Genomic DNA, 18,021 nt, shown 5'->3' on the forward strand with positions numbered 1-18,021 from the left:
AGAAAATTTTAAATTACATACCGAGGGACAATAGTATATGTAATGTATATGTCATACGTGGTGATGTACATTAAATAGAGAGGAATAATAAAAATTAATTTGATACTCCACTTGTCACATTCTATCATACGTCAATAATATTATAAACTCCACCTCAACACTTGGTTTATTATTATTGGAATCTAAATTATGGGTTACTTGAAAAAAACAAGTTTTAATAATTCAATTAAAAGTGAATTCTTACGTCAAATAAATTGTTTCAACTTTTCATTCAAACAACAAAGAATGAATCACCATTATTTCGGAAAGCATCCCAAATTCTATTCTTAAAAAAAAAAAAAAAACACACACTTTTTTGTTAGACGGTCTCATATATTAGTTTCGTAGAACAAATATTTTATTTGAATCACAAATGAAAAAATATTATTTTTATGCTAAAAGTATTATTGTAAATAAGAGCAAAGTTGATGTGTATGACAGATAAAGATTCGTGAAACCGTCTCACAAAAAACCTACTATTTGAACATATAATAGTCTTAAAATATGTAAGACAAAATATTTTTAAAAAAAATAAAAGAAATAAAGGTTGTAGTGTGTATACACACACACACATATATATAAAACAATATCGGGGGTATTTAATTTATAATAGAGAAATTTATTTATGGTCGTGCTTAAGAGTATAGGTGTTCAAATTTCGGATAAAATCGAAAAAACCGAACACCGAACCGAACGGAAAACCAAATTTTGTAATTCAAATATAAATGTTAAAACCGAAGTTTATTTGGTTCGCTTTCGGATTATATATGTCAAAACCGAACAAACTATGATATTTAGTGAATGAAAAACTATTTTGAACAATTTTTAGTTGATTGTTGTTTGTTTAATTAATTTAGACCTTTTATTTAAATATTTTACTAAGAAAACATGTAGAAAGTTAACATATTATATTTTACAATATATTTATATTATTAATTTAAATAATTATACCAAAACCAAATTAACCGACCGAAATAACCGAACCGTTTTGATAGAAAACCGAACCGAACCGAACCGAAAAAAAATAGTTCGGATATCGGATTATATATTTCTAAAACCGAAAAAAAAATCGAAAACCGAACCGAACCGACCGATGAACACCCTTACCTAAGAGCATATCGGTTGAAGTAGATTCTTCTTTTTGATCAATCGAAACCCTTCCCAAACTGTACAAGTTTCCTCAAAAGCATACGATTTTTTAAATGTGAATGATTAAATCGAAACATGATATTTGAATTATGATAATATTTAAAATATTGGACGTTACCAAAAGTTATATTTAGTAAATGATATTTATTATTTTCACTACAAATATGATATATGTCATGAGAGATTTGCTCATAATAATAATAAAAAATCTATGAAAAATGCTAACAAAAAATTAAAAAACAAGTAGAATGAAAAATTAAATAAAAAATATATGAAAAATGTGAACAAAAATCTAAAAAAAGTTGAATGAAAAATAAAATTTAAAGAATCATATATACAAAATGAGTTGGGGGTCACAATCGTTTGAGATATACATGAGTGAATCGATCACGGATCATTTCTTTGAATCTGGTAGAAGAGCATTTCTGTCACGCAGACCTTCATGACGTGTCAATCTTCCATTGGCTTTTGTAAACTGTAAGAAATGTGATCTTAGCGAAGGGTGATTTCGTCATTTCGTAGAAGTGCTGGAGAATCAGTTATTTTCTGTTATATTTTCGGGTATAGAAAGGGGAGCAGCTGCGCCGGAGGGGTGAATTGGTAAATAATGAGTGAGACAGGAGCAGCAGTAACGCCGCCGGAAATGGTGGTGACGGAGCAGCAAATAGCGGAGGAGCTGACGTCCCTCCTCCGTGACGTCAACGCCTTCACATCTCTAAACGGTGTCGTTCAGCAGCTGGAGACGAAATTGAGGGTGGATTTGAATCAGAAAATCGACTTCATTCGTAGCCAGATCCACCATTTCCTTCTAATGCAGTCGCAACCTCATAACCAGCAGCAGGACAGTTTTTCCCTCCATGAAACCCCCAAATTTAATCCCGTTTCGTCTCCACGCTTTGCCCCAAATGCCATCGTTCACCAGTCCTCGGTGGATTACGGTTTTGGTTCGCCGCTCCCATCTCCGCTACTTTCCTCCCAGCTTCCACCACCTCCGTCAGTGAAGACACCTAGTGTTCCAACTGCCAACACCTCCGCCAAAGAAAGGTTATTTTTTAACTTTTTAAATTTTTTAACAAAAGGACATATATTTTTTGTGAAGAAGTTTTCTTGGTAATGAATTTCATTTCGCCTTTGTTGGAATCGGCTCCCTCTACTTCGCACCAACCAAATGGGTGTTTTCATCATTTTTTCCCTTCCGTTTTAGGTCTTTCTTAAAAGAAGGGTTTTTGAGTATGTGAACCAAATTGAACTGCAGAGGTAGGTCGTGATATGGTTTAATTTTTACAAACACGCCAATACATGGACTTGTGCACTCCTAAAGATCAATGGATTCTAATAATGATTTAAAGCTTCTTTTGAAATTGCTGATTTTCCCTTTTTTTATATAGCTTTAGGTTTAGGATTTATGTCCTTTATATGTATCACGTGTTTGCAGTGTTCCAGTTGTGCGAAAAAGAAGAGGTGGTCCAGGTGGCTTGAACAAACTGTGCGGTGTTTCTCCTGAGCTTCAAGTCATTGTTGGACAACCTACCTTGCCAAGGACTGAGGTTTTATTTCTGCCCTATGTTATTTCCGTAACATAATCCATATTACCCATCCTATAACCGGAGTATTTTACAGATTGTGAAACAGTTATGGGCTTACATAAGGAAACACACCCTTCAAGATCCCAACAACAAAAGGAAGATAATTTGCAACGACGAGCTCCGTTTGGTATTTGATACGGATTGTACTGACATGTTCAAGATGAATAAATTGCTTGCTAAGCATATAATACCGCTTGAGCCAACAAGTATGGATCTGATTGTCAATTGGCTTTGTGTTTTCATTTTGGAGGCTTTAATATTGGGATAATATATGATTTTGTTTCTCTTACAGAACAGAAAGCACAATATAGTAAGATACCCAAGGCTGATGTGGAATCTGGGAGTAAACGTGATGACCCCGTTCCTATTGTGCTGATATCTGAAGCTCTTGCCAGTTTCTTCGAAACTGATGAGCGGGAAATGTCACAAGCAGAAGTATTAAGGCAGATGTGGGAGTACATAAAACTTAACCAACTCGAAGTATGTAGCAAGATAAAGTGATATTGTTTGTTTCTCTTTTGCTTTATCATGGGATTTGTCATTATGATTTTTTCTTGTTATGGTGATTGAAAGCAATTTAGAATGATGCTCGCATTAAGTTATTAGTGATTATCAATGATGTCCCAAAAGCTCGATTTATAAAGAGGGATAACTATTCGGGTAAATTTCTTCATTTATCAGAAACTTATGTACCCTGCTTTCCTAAGAAGATAAAACTATGATGCACTCATAGTGTTTTAGTGTTGTAGAGTACAAAATACATCCCTTCATTTTTTGTTGGCTATGATTTTATGCTTTAGCAAGGATGATGAGTGGGGCTAACTGTTTGAGTGATCTTCTGTTTTTGGAGAGTGGCTAACGTTTATGTGAGTCTTGATAGGTTATGCGTCACTCTCTTTTTCACATCCTTCAAAGTTCAAATTACTAGAATCCTATGAGCTGGCACCTTTTTTTGGGCACATGATTTCTTTTGACTGTTGCTCACCATTCTTCTTGTTCAGGATTACCAACAGAGAAGTACTTATCACTTTTTATTCTTCAAAATGGTTATTTTACTCTTAGGATCCTTCGAATGCGATAGTGATCACATGTGATGCAAAATTACAAGGTCTTCTTGGATGTGAAAGCATTTCAGCCCTGGGGATACCCGAGACATTATCTCGACTTCACTTATCTAAGAAATCATGATGGATACACTGACTGCTAATTGAAAGGTATTAATTGCATTTGTCACACTTAAGTGCAGTAAAATTTTATATTATTATCTGCAAAACTGCAAAGCAATAGCAAAACTGGAAAAATAGTTGCATGCCATAAACTCTCTATTTGCTCTATCCATTTCACGTTTTTTTAACTAATTCCTCGTTTTACCTCTTTTCTTATTTCAAGCATAATCATTCTTATTTGGTCGTGTTCTTTCCATTCTGCTCTCTTCTCTATATCTTTTGTTGCAAATGCCAGGAATTTTGTTTTCCTAAACATCCGATTGATGCAATGTTTTGTGATTTTGTCTCGATTAGCGAGTAGACTTCTCATCCGCAACATGTTCCTTCACTGAATGCACAAAAGGTTTTTCCCATAGCGTCATTAACAATGCTCTAAACAAAAATCATACACATCTACTCACCATTTTCGCGTAGAAATGGAATATGCTATTTTCTTGGCTGATCGAAAAGATTTCATAATTTTCTTGGCCGACGCATGAAATTTAAGGTTAAGTTACTATGGTTTATATTATGTTTTGCAGATACATGGTGTTGATTTTAACCAGTGATGTTTGACATAATCTTAGTCTCAAATATGTAATGCAAAGCTGCGTGGAAGGTTAATAGCTTCTTCTGATAGCAGTTTAATTGTGTTCTAAGTTATGGAGTGAAACTAATATTAAATCTGCATTTTGTAAATATGCTGACAGTTGGAGATCAGATGTAAAAACAGATTATAAGCGAATTATTATTATTATTCTATTCTAGTTGTGTGAAATTATATTATTTCTTAAAATGCATTTATTGATTAATGTAAATGAATTTTTTAGAAAACTTTTCTCAGAAATACATAATTAATCCATTTTATAATTAAATAAATATATTTGGTTTTAATACATACTAATTTTTTTTAATCATCATATACTTATTTTCATAACATAATAAAGTGAAATAAAAAAGTGAAAACTTAAAAATAAAATGTAATGCAAAAAATTAATTTATCATAAATATATTTCGTACAAAAATTCATCATGCATAAAATTACAATTTACATTATAATAATGTAACATATCTATGTGCATTGTGTACATGGATGATTATTAATCACTACTCTAAAAGAAGGAATTATTTGTACTATGACCTTAAGAAAACCTTAAGCTGTGGAACATATAGCCTTTCTATTTTTGAAATTTGCCATACTAAAAATAGGGACTTACGATTTAATTTGTGTGTTTGCCAGTGATTCCAATTTGAATTTTTGTTGACTATCGGAAACACGTACAACATTGGGTCACTGCCACTCGCAATTATAACTTAGTCAAATATACATACAAGTCGATATCATATAGAAACAAACACGATTAGCAGTAAAATTCACATCTACCTCTAATGAAGTATATTATTTGGAATAAACACTCTCGGATGCTTGAAGTTACTGTAACACCAACTGATAACTCTTTTCGATTAACATTGATGTTTTTAAAAAAACTTTACACATAATTCCATCGAAAAAGCAAAATTTCCTTGTCACATCTCAAAGGTATATGGTGGAATAAATGGTACACCTAAAGTGACACTCTTTTTCTATATTTTGCTATGGTTTAAGCTGAAAACTCACGTCCAAAACAAGCCACTTCAGCCAAATCAATAGCTGTAAACCATTCAAAATACAAGCCCTTTCCATTTTTACAACCTGCATTCATTTCCAAGTGTTAACATATAATTTATTAAGCCAAATGTATTTCACTAACTACACCACAAACCTCAGCTGAAACATCCTGTTCTCTTCTGAGCTACAGAACTTACGATTTAGTACTGCTGAATTGTTTTTTATAATCTGCTGGAGAAAAAAAACCAAGAAAAACAGAGGGCTGTGCGGTTTGCAGTGGACACTGCAATTTACGGGGCAAGAAATGAGGAAGCTACGACCAAACTTCATCTTGTTTTCGCTTCTGTTTCTTTGCACGTCCATGGTGTTGGTTTCTGCTCGGGGATCCAGAGGAAAAGGCAAAGAATGGCTAACAATTAACGGTATAATGGCACAAGTTTAAAAGTATGTATACACGTATGGAAATTATACGGCTGATCTTAACCTCGTTTTGTAGGAGATGCGCCTTTAGTGATAGCTAGAGGTGGATTTTCGGGGATATTTCCAGATTCCAGTTTTAATGCGTACGAGTTTGCAGTGCTGACTGGCTTATCTAATCTACATGTATGGTGCGACGTTCAGCTTACAAAAGATGGAGCTGGAATTTGCATATCAGACATTAGGCTTGATAATTCCTCTAACATTGCAGATGTTTACAAAAACAATCGGAGCACCTATGCTCTGAATGGAGCCCCTGTCACAGGATGGTTCTCTCTGGATTTCACCCTTGACGAATTAGCGGGCTCTGTCAGTTGTGAGTTTGATTTCTTGGTCATCTGAGTTAAAGTTAAAATTTGTTAAGTATTAAACCCATATTTGATGCTCGGGACAGTGAAACAAAGGATTTTTTCTCGGTCAGAAATGTTTGATGACTCTTCGCGAATCCTTACCGTGGATGAAGTTGTGAAACTGGTGAAACCACCAGGATTATGGTTAAATATTCAGGTGTATGAATAAAAATGTTTTCATCTTTTGTCATATATTAAAACCTTTCTGCTATTATATGTCTCGTCCTAATGGGTGTTTTTTCCATTTAAAATGCTCATGCAGTACGATGAATTTTTTAGCCGACATAATCTGAGTATGAAGAGTTTCTTTATTTCTGTATCCGAACGTCTGCTAGTTAACTATTTGTCCTCACCTGAAGTGGGTTTCCTTAGAAGCATCGTCGAACGATTCAGGACAGGCCATACAAAGCTCGTATTTCGATTTCTAGAAGCTCATGTCGTGGAACCTTCGACCAACCGAACATACGGTTCACTTCTGAAAAATCTTACATTTATCAGAACATTTGCTGTTGGAATTGTTGTTCCAAAATCTTACATATGGCCTGTAGACAAAGACCTCTATCTGAAAAATCACACCTCTCTTGTGCTCGATGCCCATAAAGTCGGCCTTGCAGTTTTTGCAACTGATTTTGCAAATGATGATGCCTCGTTCCCCTATGATTACAGCTATGATCCTGTGGCTGAATATCTAGCTTTTATTGATAACGACAAATTTTCTGTCGATGGAGTAATATCTGATTCCCCATTAACTCCATCTGCAACCATTGGTAAGCTTCGGCTTAATGACTCTTTCACTTTAATCTATTCATGGAGATTGTGCATCAAGTTCTGTATAATTTGTTCGCTTTCCTGCTTATAATGATATTTTCATTATTGCAGATTGCTTTTCACACATGGGCAAGAATGAACAGAAGCAAGGTAGGTTATTATAGTTATAGAAATTTGATATCGTTCTGTTTCTTTTCACTTATGATTCTCTTCTCCCATCATACAGTATATCTTTCGATTATTTCATCTGAGGGAGCAAGCGGGGACTATCCTGGCTGTACAGACAAGGCATATAGCAAAGCTGTGTCAGATGGCGTAGACGTTCTTGACTGTCCAGTCCAAATCACGAATGATGGAGTTCCATTTTGCTTAGGTTCCATCAACCTTAGAGATAGAACAGATGTTGCTGGATCGAGATTCACGAGCTGGACAGCAAGTAATCCTGAGCTTAATATTGAGAATGGAATATTTGCCTACGATCTCACATGGAGAGAAATTCAGGCACTGAAACGTAAATGAAATTCGAAACCTGAATGTTTTTAAAATAAATTTCCTTAAATTTTTGGTTACATGCGTTTTGATATCATTGCAGCTGCTATATCCAAGCCATACGCTGAATATTTACTGGTCAGAAATCCAAAAGCCAGTAATGATGGGAACTTGATGCAGTTATCTGATTTTTTGGCGTTTGCAAATAATGCTCCGTCGGTCTCTGGAATCTTGATAAGTATAGAGGCGCGTCTACTTGCCACAAGTTTAACTGAATCTTTTAAATGTATAATTTATTTCTTGATATAACTGCTGAATTTTGCAGAATGCTGCCTACCTAGCTGAGAAACAAGGACTGGGAGTAGTCGATTCGGTTATGGATGCTTTGAGCAAAGCGGGTTACAACAAAGAAACCTCCAAGAAGATTATGATAAAATCTAGTGACAGTGCGGTGCTGTTGAAGTTTAAAACAAACACCAATTATGAGCTCGCGTACCTAGTAGATAAGGACATCAGTGATATCTTCAACTCGACTATTTCAGAAATAAAAAAATTTGCGAACTCAGTAGTTGTCTCCAAAAGATCAGTCTTTCCTTCAAATAAAGGCTTTCTCACAGGTAATACAACTGTGGTTGAAAAACTTCAGGCCTTTAATCTCCTGGTTTACGTGCAATTGTTCCAGAACGAGTATGCGTCCCAAGCATGGGACTACTTCTCGGATGCATATGTGGAGATAAACTCCCATGTCTCCGCTAAGGGAATTAATGGTGTCATCACAGACTTCCCTGCAACAGCTGCTAGATACCGAAGTAAGTACACTGGTAAATGCCTCTCGCATATTTGAGTTATGTTTTTACTATTTTGATAAAAATCAAATATTTTTGCTTTTATTATATACGCAGCCAACAGATGTTTGGGATATAAAAACGTGCCTAATTACATGACTCCTGTTCTGCCTGGTGGGCTTATCAAGTTGATGACGTCTTTGCTTCCGCCTGAGTCCCCGAACCCGATTCTGAATGATAGTGATGTGGTTGAGCCTCCTCTACCACCTGTCAGGTTGGGGCCACAAATTGTGTTCAATGGAACGGGGTCAACGGCGCCAACTCATGCAAATGGGGGGGAGCCTACAATCGTTGCTAGCACGTACCGCGCCAGTTTTGCGATTCTTGCTGCTCTTGTCCTACATGTTCGATGGGACTGTCATGTTACTACATATTTAACTACGGCAATTGTCGCATGATACATATATGTGATATTTCTGGTATTGTATTATTTCGTGTTTTCAATCTAGGTAGATGAACAAATCAAAGTGAATCTTCATTGTCATTATCAACGAGCTCAAGGTAGAAGACAAATGGCCATTGTTCTTATCGTCATTTCTTCTTAATCTTCCCAATTCAATCCCTTTATATACATGCATCTTGAAATTTATTTTCAAGCAATAATTTTTTCAGTACCCGTCGTTTCATATTCCCAGCATTTATTAAGCAATGGCTTCACTAGCGTCAACTCTGCCAGCTCCACCCTTCGCCGCCGCCAACCTCCGCCGTCCTGCTGCCTCACCCACACCCACCATCAACGCTTTTCACAGCACTCCAAGAGCTATCGGGATGAGGCTCGTGCTTAAAATTAACCAAACCCCGTTAACTATTGATTCAACTGGTTGTCTCAAAAAATTTAGAATTTCATGCACCGCCGCGCAACCCGAAACTCTGCAGATCGTTCAGAGCACGATCGCGAAGCAACTGCAGGTGGAGGAGGGGACGGTGACGCCGGACACGAAATTCATCGATCTGGGTGCGGATTCATTGGACACGGTGGAGATCATGATGGCCCTTGAGGAGCAATTCTGTGTTTCGATCGGAGAAAGTGGAGCAGAGAACATCGCCACCGTTCAAGATGCGGCGGATTTGATCGAGAAAGTGAAGGCAGCTGCAGCATAAGGATCAATCATTTTGAGTTTATCAATTGAGGCAGAATTACTTTCAACAATTTATTTAAATAATAAAGTATTTTCAGTAATTGATTACGATTTGGCAGTAATTATAATATTTTGCACATGAACCGTGTTTCACTTTTTCTATTAACCCGGTTTATTTCGTACAAAATTTATATATAATTTCATACAAAATATTCATTAATTCATTATGCTTAGCCATTTTAAATTGTATCTGAATTTTTTTTTTATAATTTCAAATTCATGAATTTTTTCAATATACATTAGTAATTTACTATTTTTCATAAAAATAAGTGAAGTGAGATATTGAAAAAAATTAAATGTTAACACCTTAAAAAACTAAAAGATAAGCATTTAAAGATAACATAAATGAGAGAATAGAATTGGAAACGAGGCATATAAATATATACTAATTAGGAAAATTGGTTTAAGATTTATATTATTTTTTTATTGTTTTATTTTTAAATTTATTATTCTCATTTATAAATTTATTATAAAAATGAAATAATTGTTATGGAGGGTAGTTTAATTTAATTTAATTATTTAAATAGAAGAGTTTATGCTAAACATTTTGGTGGGTGATGGTAAAAATAGGAGTAAGTGTATAAATATTTTAGATAAAAGAATATTTACAAACAAAATTTAAGGAGTATATCTCTTGTGAGACGGTCTCACGAATCTTTATTTGTGAGACAGGTCAACCCTACCGATATTCACAATAAAAAATAATACTCTTAACATAAAAAGTAATATTTTTTCATGGATGACCCAAATAAGATACACGTCTCACAAAATACGACCCGTGAGACCGTCTCACACAAGCTTTTGCCAAATTTAAGAGTGGGTGACTAAAGTGGAACTGGCTGAGGGGAAGCGAGTGCCCCTCATCCCCTGGATCCGTCTCTGGTAGCGAAAAAGATAATCGAAACATGCTTACTCTAGAAGATGTTATATAATTTTAAATAAAATTACGTTTTTGACGAAAATTATCTATTTATTTGTGTGTATAATAAAATCCTAAAAGATTAATAATATGAACGGGTCCATATATATAGCATGAAAAAGAATGATGATATATGTATTACGAAAGATTGATGCAATCTCCAATCAAAAAAAGTCTAACCCGCATTTGCATTCCCACTTAACTTTCCATATTTAACGTCTGTTGCTCCTCATTCTACATTTATATAATTTACGAATCACGAAACGTTGGTTGATTAAACATTTTTATTTAATCTAAAATTGACCCGAAATATTAGATTTAATTATAAATCACGATGTTATTCATGTATATTGGTTTATCATCGTTAAATACAAAAAAAACCTTATTTTAAAAATATATTGATAATTAAATAGACAATATCTTAAATCGTAGATTGAACTTGGCTATGATATTTTCAAGAAATTTCTTTTACACCCCCCACAGCTTTAATGGCGTTGGGACAAGAGTCAAACCTGAATTTCAAATCCCCATTAAACTTTACAAATTTAACGCGTGAAGCAAATTTGTTTGTCGTGTATAAAATTCCTAATTAATTAAGTTGTGAGACGGTCGGTAAGACGGTCAATCTTATTGATATTCACAATAAAAAGTAATATTCTTAGCATAAAAAGTAATATTTTTTCATGAATGAACCAAATAAGAGATCTGTCTCACAAAATAAGACTCGTGAGACCGTCTCACACAAGTTTTTGCTATTAATTAATTAATTTATACATATTAGAACATTAAATAATTAAAAAATTAAAAGTTTACAAAACAAATTTTTTAATTTATTCAAAATATAGTTGTACGTTGGGATATATATACGTAAAAAAAAAAGATAATAATCGCTACAAAATGAATTATATATTTGAGACAATCGTAAAAAAAAAAAAATAGAAATCTATATAATTTAGAGAGAGGGAGCATTATTTTCGGTGGCCGCGTCTTCAAATCAGTCGGGTGGTGCGCCTCTAATATTATCATGCAAGTGTAGTGTAGTGTAGTTGACACTGATGATCTTCAACTACTCGAAAACAATGAATAAATAAAATTTAATTTAATTTAATTTCCCTCATGCTTTTGTAATAATGACGTCACGCGAAGCTTCTTTTCTCCACGTTGTCTTGGAATCAATGCTTGTTGATGATGTCCCCGTCACATTAAGTGAAATTGATTTGGACAAAACTCTGTGACTGATCGTAATTGTTGGTTGGTATGCATTAATTCAATGAAACGGTAGAGTTCTACGTTCCCAAAACAAAACACGTACACAAACTAATCCTAAAAACCCGAGAAATAATTTTTCATATATAAATCCAAATAAAGAATGTAATTTTTTTACTACATAAAATCGAGGTTGTCCCATGAAATCAATGCTGTGGTCTGGTGGCCCTAAACAAGGTATTCTGTTTGGTTAAATAAGTAAAAAAAAAGAAGATGAAATGGATAACTGACATCGGAATGGCGTCAGGCTGATGCTGAAGTAGCCAAAAGGTGGTAGTCGAGTCCCTGGATCTAAAGGAACCTCGCACGTGGGACCAACCGAGAACCTTAGACTCTCAAAAGGACTTCAAGTTACCTCAGAATCTCCGCTATATAAACTAGAAACAGAGCATATGCAAGAATCCATAAAGTCCCAAAAAATTCACTCTGTTATACAAACACAAGATTTTTCGGAAATGTCCAATGTTGTGAGACAGCCTCGGCCACTGCTCAGAAAACTCCACGCCAGACCTCAACAAGAAGGCGTCGGGGCTACTGTAAGAAGAAGCATCGGAAGGTCAAGAGTTGTTTGATTTTGAGGAAAAAGATTCAAAGAATTTATGTGGGATTTTTCCAGAACTAAGATTTGTTTCTGTTTCTTAATTCTCAGGTCTGAGCTGAAATATTTTGACCCCTTTCTTGTTCTGGATGAATTCTCAGGTCGCCCCTCTATCTTGCATATAAGGTTAAATTCTTGAACATTAGTTCTTGGTTTGATATATGTGTTGGCTTTGATCTTACAGTTACTGCTCCAGCTGGATTCCCTGATCATCCACACAGAGGTTTCATGACATGTCATTTCATTAGAATCTTAAACAAATGCGATCTTACAGATTTTGAGCTCGGAGTCAATTCATGTTAAGTAATGATCATTTGTATTTTTACCATTGTGACAGGATTCGAGACTGTCACCTACATGCTCCAGGTAATAGTTACATCACTCTACTTCCTTCTATCGGTGATCAGGAAGATCAAAAGTTCGAATAGTTTTTTTTAAAAAAATAAATCTTTTACTGAAATTCTAAACATTTGGACAGCCTGAATTCTTGGTCGCCCATAGGAAATTTCTTACATTATTCTCGTGTTACTATTTTATATATTAATGTACATATGACTTGTACTCAAGTAGATGTGAATCATGTGATTGTGCAGCTTCAAGAAAACAACATAAAATATTAATTATAGTTTGTTCCAATAAAGTTGAACAAAAAATGTATCTTTTTATGGGGTGGACAGGGAGCGGTGATACATGAAGATTTTGAAGGACATGAAGGGATAATAGAAGCTGGAGACTTGCAATGGATGACTGCAGGGAGAGGAATAGTCCATTCAGAAATGCCTGTGCCTGAGGGCACTCAAAAGGGTTTGCAGTTGTGGATTAATCTCCCTTCCACGTATAAAATGTGAGCCACTCCACCATTATCGCACAACCACTCAAATACATATAAATATAAATTTAAGTTCTTGAAAATGACACCTCTTTGTTTTGTCTCGGATTGGCAAATCAAAAGATTCTGATTTATACCGAAATTTTTTTCATAGGCCATATTGTAAGTGATAATCTCTTTACTTTCACAAAGTATACTCAAAGGTTGACCTTCATGTACGAGTGGGATTTGAAAAATAATTCCATAAAGTCATCCAATCGTTGTTTTGTTCATATTATTTTTGTGGGTTTTTTGGGTGATCATCAGGACTGAGCCACGTTACCAAGAACTGAGCAAAGAGGATGTTTCTGAAGCCACAAAAGATGGTGTCATGGTCCGAGTTATAGCCGGAGAGGCATTAGGAGTCCAGTCGCCAATATACACTGTAACCCCTACAATGTATCTGGATTTCACCCTCAATCCCGGGGCTCGAATCAGACAACCCATACCTTATTCTTTTAATGCATTTGTGTACGTTTTGGAGGGTGATGGTGTATTCGGAAGTTCACGATCTTCGCCCGTGTCGGCCCATAACCTTGTTCTTCTAGGCTCAGGTGATGGCTTGGATGCATGGAACAAATCCACAAGATCCCTTAGGTTTATTTTGGTTGGAGGTGAGCCATTGGAAGAGCCAGTTGTGCAATATGGACCATTTGTGATGAATACTCAAGAACAAATTGACGAAGCTATTGAAGATTTTGAGAATTATACCAATGGATTTGAGAAAGCCAGATATTGGAGTTCTAAATCCTCTTCTGGTTTTGGCCATTGATTGTCATGTAGCCATTTTGTGTCATTTCTTTCCAATAAAAAATACCTAATATTTTTCATTATGTAAGTTACATGTATCCACAATTGACTCTTCAATTGTGGAAGTCACTTGAAATTAGCCAATAATATTCTAATTATTTGGCTAAAAAAAAGAGATTTTGATAAAATATAGTTAAAATTATGAAAAGATATCAAAATATTGAAAGTGTACGTAGAATTTGCTGATATAGTATTTCATATAATAATATATAAAATAAGATCCAACAAATGTAACCAATTTTTATAGACAAATGTTCCTTGTTTCTAATGTTTACATATTGACTTATTTTGTTTCCATTTGACAAAAAAATTATACATTGAAAATTTTCATTTTTTTTAAAAAAAAATAATATGTTTTATGCTGTGAAGATCCAAAATATCTCAACTATATATATGGCAAAATCAATGCCAAAATATGTGTCTATTACCTATATCAAATGAAAATTATCAAATATTACTAGCTAGATCCCACAAGTAGGAAAAAAAATCACATGGTTTCATTGTGTATTCTTGGAAGAAAATTGATCAAATACAATTATTCAAAATGTTGATCATCTCCATACGAATGCATATACATTAATTTTTAAATATAAAATATAATTTTATTTATAGTAAATTTTCTTGTACAATATTTATATCTCAACGTATGAACTAATATTGATAATGTTCCAAAAACATAGTAATATACCTTAGAGTAGCTAATAGCTTTGACTCCCTTTACTTGGATTCTAAAATTAATCATTGTACGACTCTTTTGGTTTGAAAAGCACAATTTCCGAAACCACTTTGACCTGGTTTTAAGGGGGACAAGCGAAAAACCGTACAAAGTACAAAACAATACGAAGTCGAAGGATTTAGGAAACTGCAGTCTTATCAATGAATCAGACAAATTAAGTATGCATTTATCATAACAATCTATGAAATTTCCCACGATTCCTATGAATTCGGAGTTCCCATAATTAGGAAGTCTGAGAACCACAGAATCAGTATATGGCGTCGCTCATTAGTAATCATCCCATGCAATGTAATAATACCAGCCACAAACCTCATCATGTACCAAAACTGAATCCATTAATCCCATTTCATTTGCTTTCATCTATTTCAATCTCGACACAGAACAGCACATGAGACTCTATCATCATCCATTAACCTTGACGGGTCCTTTCTAAAAGCGACCATGCCGGCAGAATCTCATTCCCTTTCCAAGGGGAAAGAGATTTCTGTGGCTGCGAACAAGGAGAGGAAGAAAGATGGCAAGCCGATGAAGAGGTCGGGTTCTTCTTTGAATTTTAAGAAGCTTGTTCCCAAGATTCTGCGCAGCGCTTCCATGAAGAATCTGTTCAAATCCAAGAAACCTCGGACTCCTGTCGATGTCGTGCGTAACACCAGGTCTTTGCTCTTGTATCTTGATTCTGCCACCGATACAGCCGGCAAGCCTAAACGAGATGAAAAGGTTGTTCATTTATTTATCCCTTTTTCCATATTCATAATATATTGTTATTTTTTGGCACTGAGTGATGATTAATGCTTGATCCGCTGGTGCCTTTTTAACGCGTGCATGGGATTGCAATCTTGTTCTTTTTACTTTATTTCTCTTCTTATATTTTCACATTGGAGGGGTGGTTAGTAGTATGAGATTTGCCAAATCCTTTTTGTCGTAACAAAAGCTAAAGATATGAAAATGCCAAAAAAGATCCATCCATTTCGGATGATGGAGTCGAACTGAGCGGTGGATTATCTTTTCCTGCAATAATTTATCTGGATCATTTGATTATATATCTTTGAATTTGATAGTAAGGAGAGTTTTGATATACTAGTCTTTTGATTCAGTAAGGACTTCTGATTGCAGTTGGAGCAATTAGATTCTCTTATCAGGGAGCTTAAGTCAATTCTGTACGGTATTGATGATTCTGAACCCGTCGCAGAAGCCTGTGCCCAATTGACTCAAGAGTTCTTCCACGAAGATACCCTTCGTCTCCTCATTCAGACTCTCCCAAAATTGAACTTTGAGGTACGCAAACTACACAGAATATAATTTATTCTGTGTTTTTCTTTTTTCTTTTTTGCATATTATTTATTCTGTTACTCGTTAAGCAATGCAGAATAACATGTTACTATTATCATTTTGGTTCTTGAACTCATCGGGGTTTTATTCTTTTCATAGACACGCAAAGATGCGACTCAAATCGTTGCAAATTTGCAGAGACAACCGGTTCAGTCACGGTTGATTGCTTCTGAATACTTGGAAGCCAATCTCGATCTTATGGATCAGCTGATAACTGGGTGAGCTACCCTTGATTTGGCAATGATTTTTCATTCATAATTACATATATTTGAGCAACGTTTTTTGTTCTTCCATTTTCCATACAGTTATGACGATCCTGTAAATGCCTTGCATTTTGGAGGAATGCTGAGGGAGTCAATACGACATCAAGTCGTCGCCAGGTAACACCTCCAGCATGAATCTTTAATCTTTGCAAGAAACTCTTGATTTGTATCATCCCTGCAGATACGTTTTAAAATCTGAGCATTTGAAGAAGTTTTTCGACTACGTGCAACTACCAAATTTCGATGTTGCTTCAGATGCCGCAGCAACCTTTAAGGTAGTTTGTATGTGCATCGTTAAAGTCCTAGATTTATGAATCTTTAAGAAGAAGATGTCTCTAATAACCTAGCTACACGTATGGTTTCTGCAATATATTACAGGAGCTTCTTACAAGGCATAAGTCCACAGTTTCAGAATTTCTTACCATAAACTACCGCTGGGTATGTTCTTTCCTCAGCCTGCAATATAAAAATACATTATTATTATTTTAAAAGAATTTTCATTCAGCGTATTCCTGCAGTTTTTCGTTGAATTCAATTCTAAGTTGCTGGAATCCACAAATTACATGACAAGAAGATATGCTATCAAGGTACAAATTTTTGGATATCTAACGTTTATGCACGAATCGACTGAATTCATGATGATGATTTTTCAGTACATTTTTTTTTCCAGCTATTAGGAGATATTCTGCTGGATCGTTCGAACTCTAACGTGATGATACGTTATGTCAGCTCTAAAGATAACCTGAGAGTCCAAATGAATCTTTTGAGGGTAAAAAGCATTTCTGGGATCACTTACTAGCAGACTAAAACAATATATTATGTGAATAAGCGAGAACTTGATGTTGCAGGAATCACAGAAGAACATACAGATTGATGCCTTCCATGTTTTCAAGGTATTCACATCAAAAAACATGAAATCAGTTGCCAAAATTATATGAAACTCGGCATTCCGATCCTTTTAAAGTTCTAACTCATTAGTACTCCGGCATCTTGCAGCTTTTCGTGGCTAACCAATGCAAACCCGCTGATATTATCAACATTCTATGCGCAAACAGAAGTAAACTTCTACGCTTCTTCGATGGATTCGCCATTGAAAAGGGTAATGAATCACTTCTGTTTTTTTTTATATTTATTTATTATGGTGGCAAGTAATTCTGTGTATCACATGTAGGATTTGTAAATCTTTCCTACATCCGCTAATATTACACTTTGTATGCTGATCTCCTATGGTGTTTTAAAGAAGTGTTTAATTTGTTATGCAGAGGATGAGATGTTTGAATCAGACAAAGCTCAAGTCATTAAAGAAATTGAAGAACTTCAGCCAACAACACCAATTACGTGCTCGGGGGAATTGTTCAAACCCATTGCAGTGTAATTATTTAGTGATACGGTTTTCTATTTCCACTTATTTTTACGTTTATCATCCAAATTCAGGTGATTGTTAGCTGGTTTTTTCGAATTATTTTGAATTGAATAAAAACATTCATGGAGTTAATAAGAATATAAGATAAATATTTTATTCCAGGCACGTACGCACCAAGTGTAATTTAAATCATAGCCCTGTCCCAATATACTA

At 34.9% G+C, this 18,021-nt stretch overlaps 5 protein-coding genes across 6 annotated transcripts; all 5 read left to right on the forward strand.

Annotated features, from left to right (window-relative positions):
* The first annotated feature begins 1,690 nt into the window (after positions 1-1,690).
* On the forward strand, positions 1,691-4,765 carry LOC140984962 (uncharacterized). Of its 2 annotated transcripts, none has more exons than XR_012176678.1 (6): positions 1,691-2,232; positions 2,624-2,735; positions 2,809-2,980; positions 3,067-3,254; positions 3,776-3,988; positions 4,522-4,765. XR_012176678.1 is itself a non-coding variant. In XM_073452673.1 (6 exons), the coding sequence occupies exons 1-5, from the start codon at positions 1,796-1,798 to the stop codon at positions 3,960-3,962; spliced, it is 1,035 nt and encodes a 344-aa protein (XP_073308774.1). In that variant the 5' UTR covers positions 1,698-1,795; the 3' UTR covers positions 3,963-3,988; positions 4,522-4,765. The 2 variants fall into 2 exon arrangements, 1 of the variants encoding a protein (XP_073308774.1); XM_073452673.1 differs by having other exon boundaries at positions 1,698-2,232; positions 3,837-3,988.
* A 663-nt stretch (positions 4,766-5,428) lies between these two features.
* On the forward strand, positions 5,429-9,071 carry LOC140984863 (glycerophosphodiester phosphodiesterase GDPDL3-like). The gene is made up of 9 exons (XM_073452533.1): positions 5,429-6,010; positions 6,085-6,381; positions 6,460-6,572; positions 6,678-7,182; positions 7,295-7,333; positions 7,410-7,694; positions 7,776-7,918; positions 7,998-8,481; positions 8,575-9,071. Exons 1-9 carry the CDS (start codon positions 5,893-5,895, stop codon positions 8,913-8,915), a joined length of 2,325 nt encoding a protein of 774 aa, XP_073308634.1. The 5' UTR covers positions 5,429-5,892; the 3' UTR covers positions 8,916-9,071.
* Positions 9,072-9,165: 94 nt separating this feature from the next.
* Positions 9,166-9,748, forward strand: LOC140984865 (uncharacterized). The gene has a single exon (XM_073452535.1). The coding sequence runs from the start codon at positions 9,166-9,168 to the stop codon at positions 9,616-9,618; it is 453 nt and encodes a 150-aa protein (XP_073308636.1). The 3' UTR covers positions 9,619-9,748.
* Positions 9,749-12,228: 2,480 nt separating this feature from the next.
* LOC140984864 (pirin-like protein) lies at positions 12,229-14,140 on the forward strand. Its single transcript, XM_073452534.1, has 6 exons — positions 12,229-12,397; positions 12,491-12,540; positions 12,624-12,662; positions 12,777-12,805; positions 13,117-13,283; positions 13,575-14,140. Exons 1-6 carry the CDS (start codon positions 12,234-12,236, stop codon positions 14,077-14,079), a joined length of 954 nt encoding a protein of 317 aa, XP_073308635.1. The 5' UTR covers positions 12,229-12,233; the 3' UTR covers positions 14,080-14,140.
* Positions 14,141-15,156: 1,016 nt separating this feature from the next.
* Positions 15,157-17,927, forward strand: LOC140984733 (putative MO25-like protein At5g47540). The gene is made up of 11 exons (XM_073452324.1): positions 15,157-15,570; positions 15,967-16,128; positions 16,282-16,400; positions 16,488-16,562; positions 16,627-16,720; positions 16,824-16,883; positions 16,964-17,032; positions 17,116-17,214; positions 17,294-17,338; positions 17,442-17,544; positions 17,708-17,927. Exons 1-11 carry the CDS (start codon positions 15,295-15,297, stop codon positions 17,818-17,820), a joined length of 1,215 nt encoding a protein of 404 aa, XP_073308425.1. The 5' UTR covers positions 15,157-15,294; the 3' UTR covers positions 17,821-17,927.
* Positions 17,928-18,021: the final 94 nt, after the last annotated feature.

The sequence above is a fragment of the Primulina huaijiensis genome, chromosome 9 (assembly GCF_012295235.1).
Source record: "Primulina huaijiensis isolate GDHJ02 chromosome 9, ASM1229523v2, whole genome shotgun sequence".
Lineage (NCBI taxonomy): Eukaryota > Viridiplantae > Streptophyta > Magnoliopsida > Lamiales > Gesneriaceae > Primulina > Primulina huaijiensis.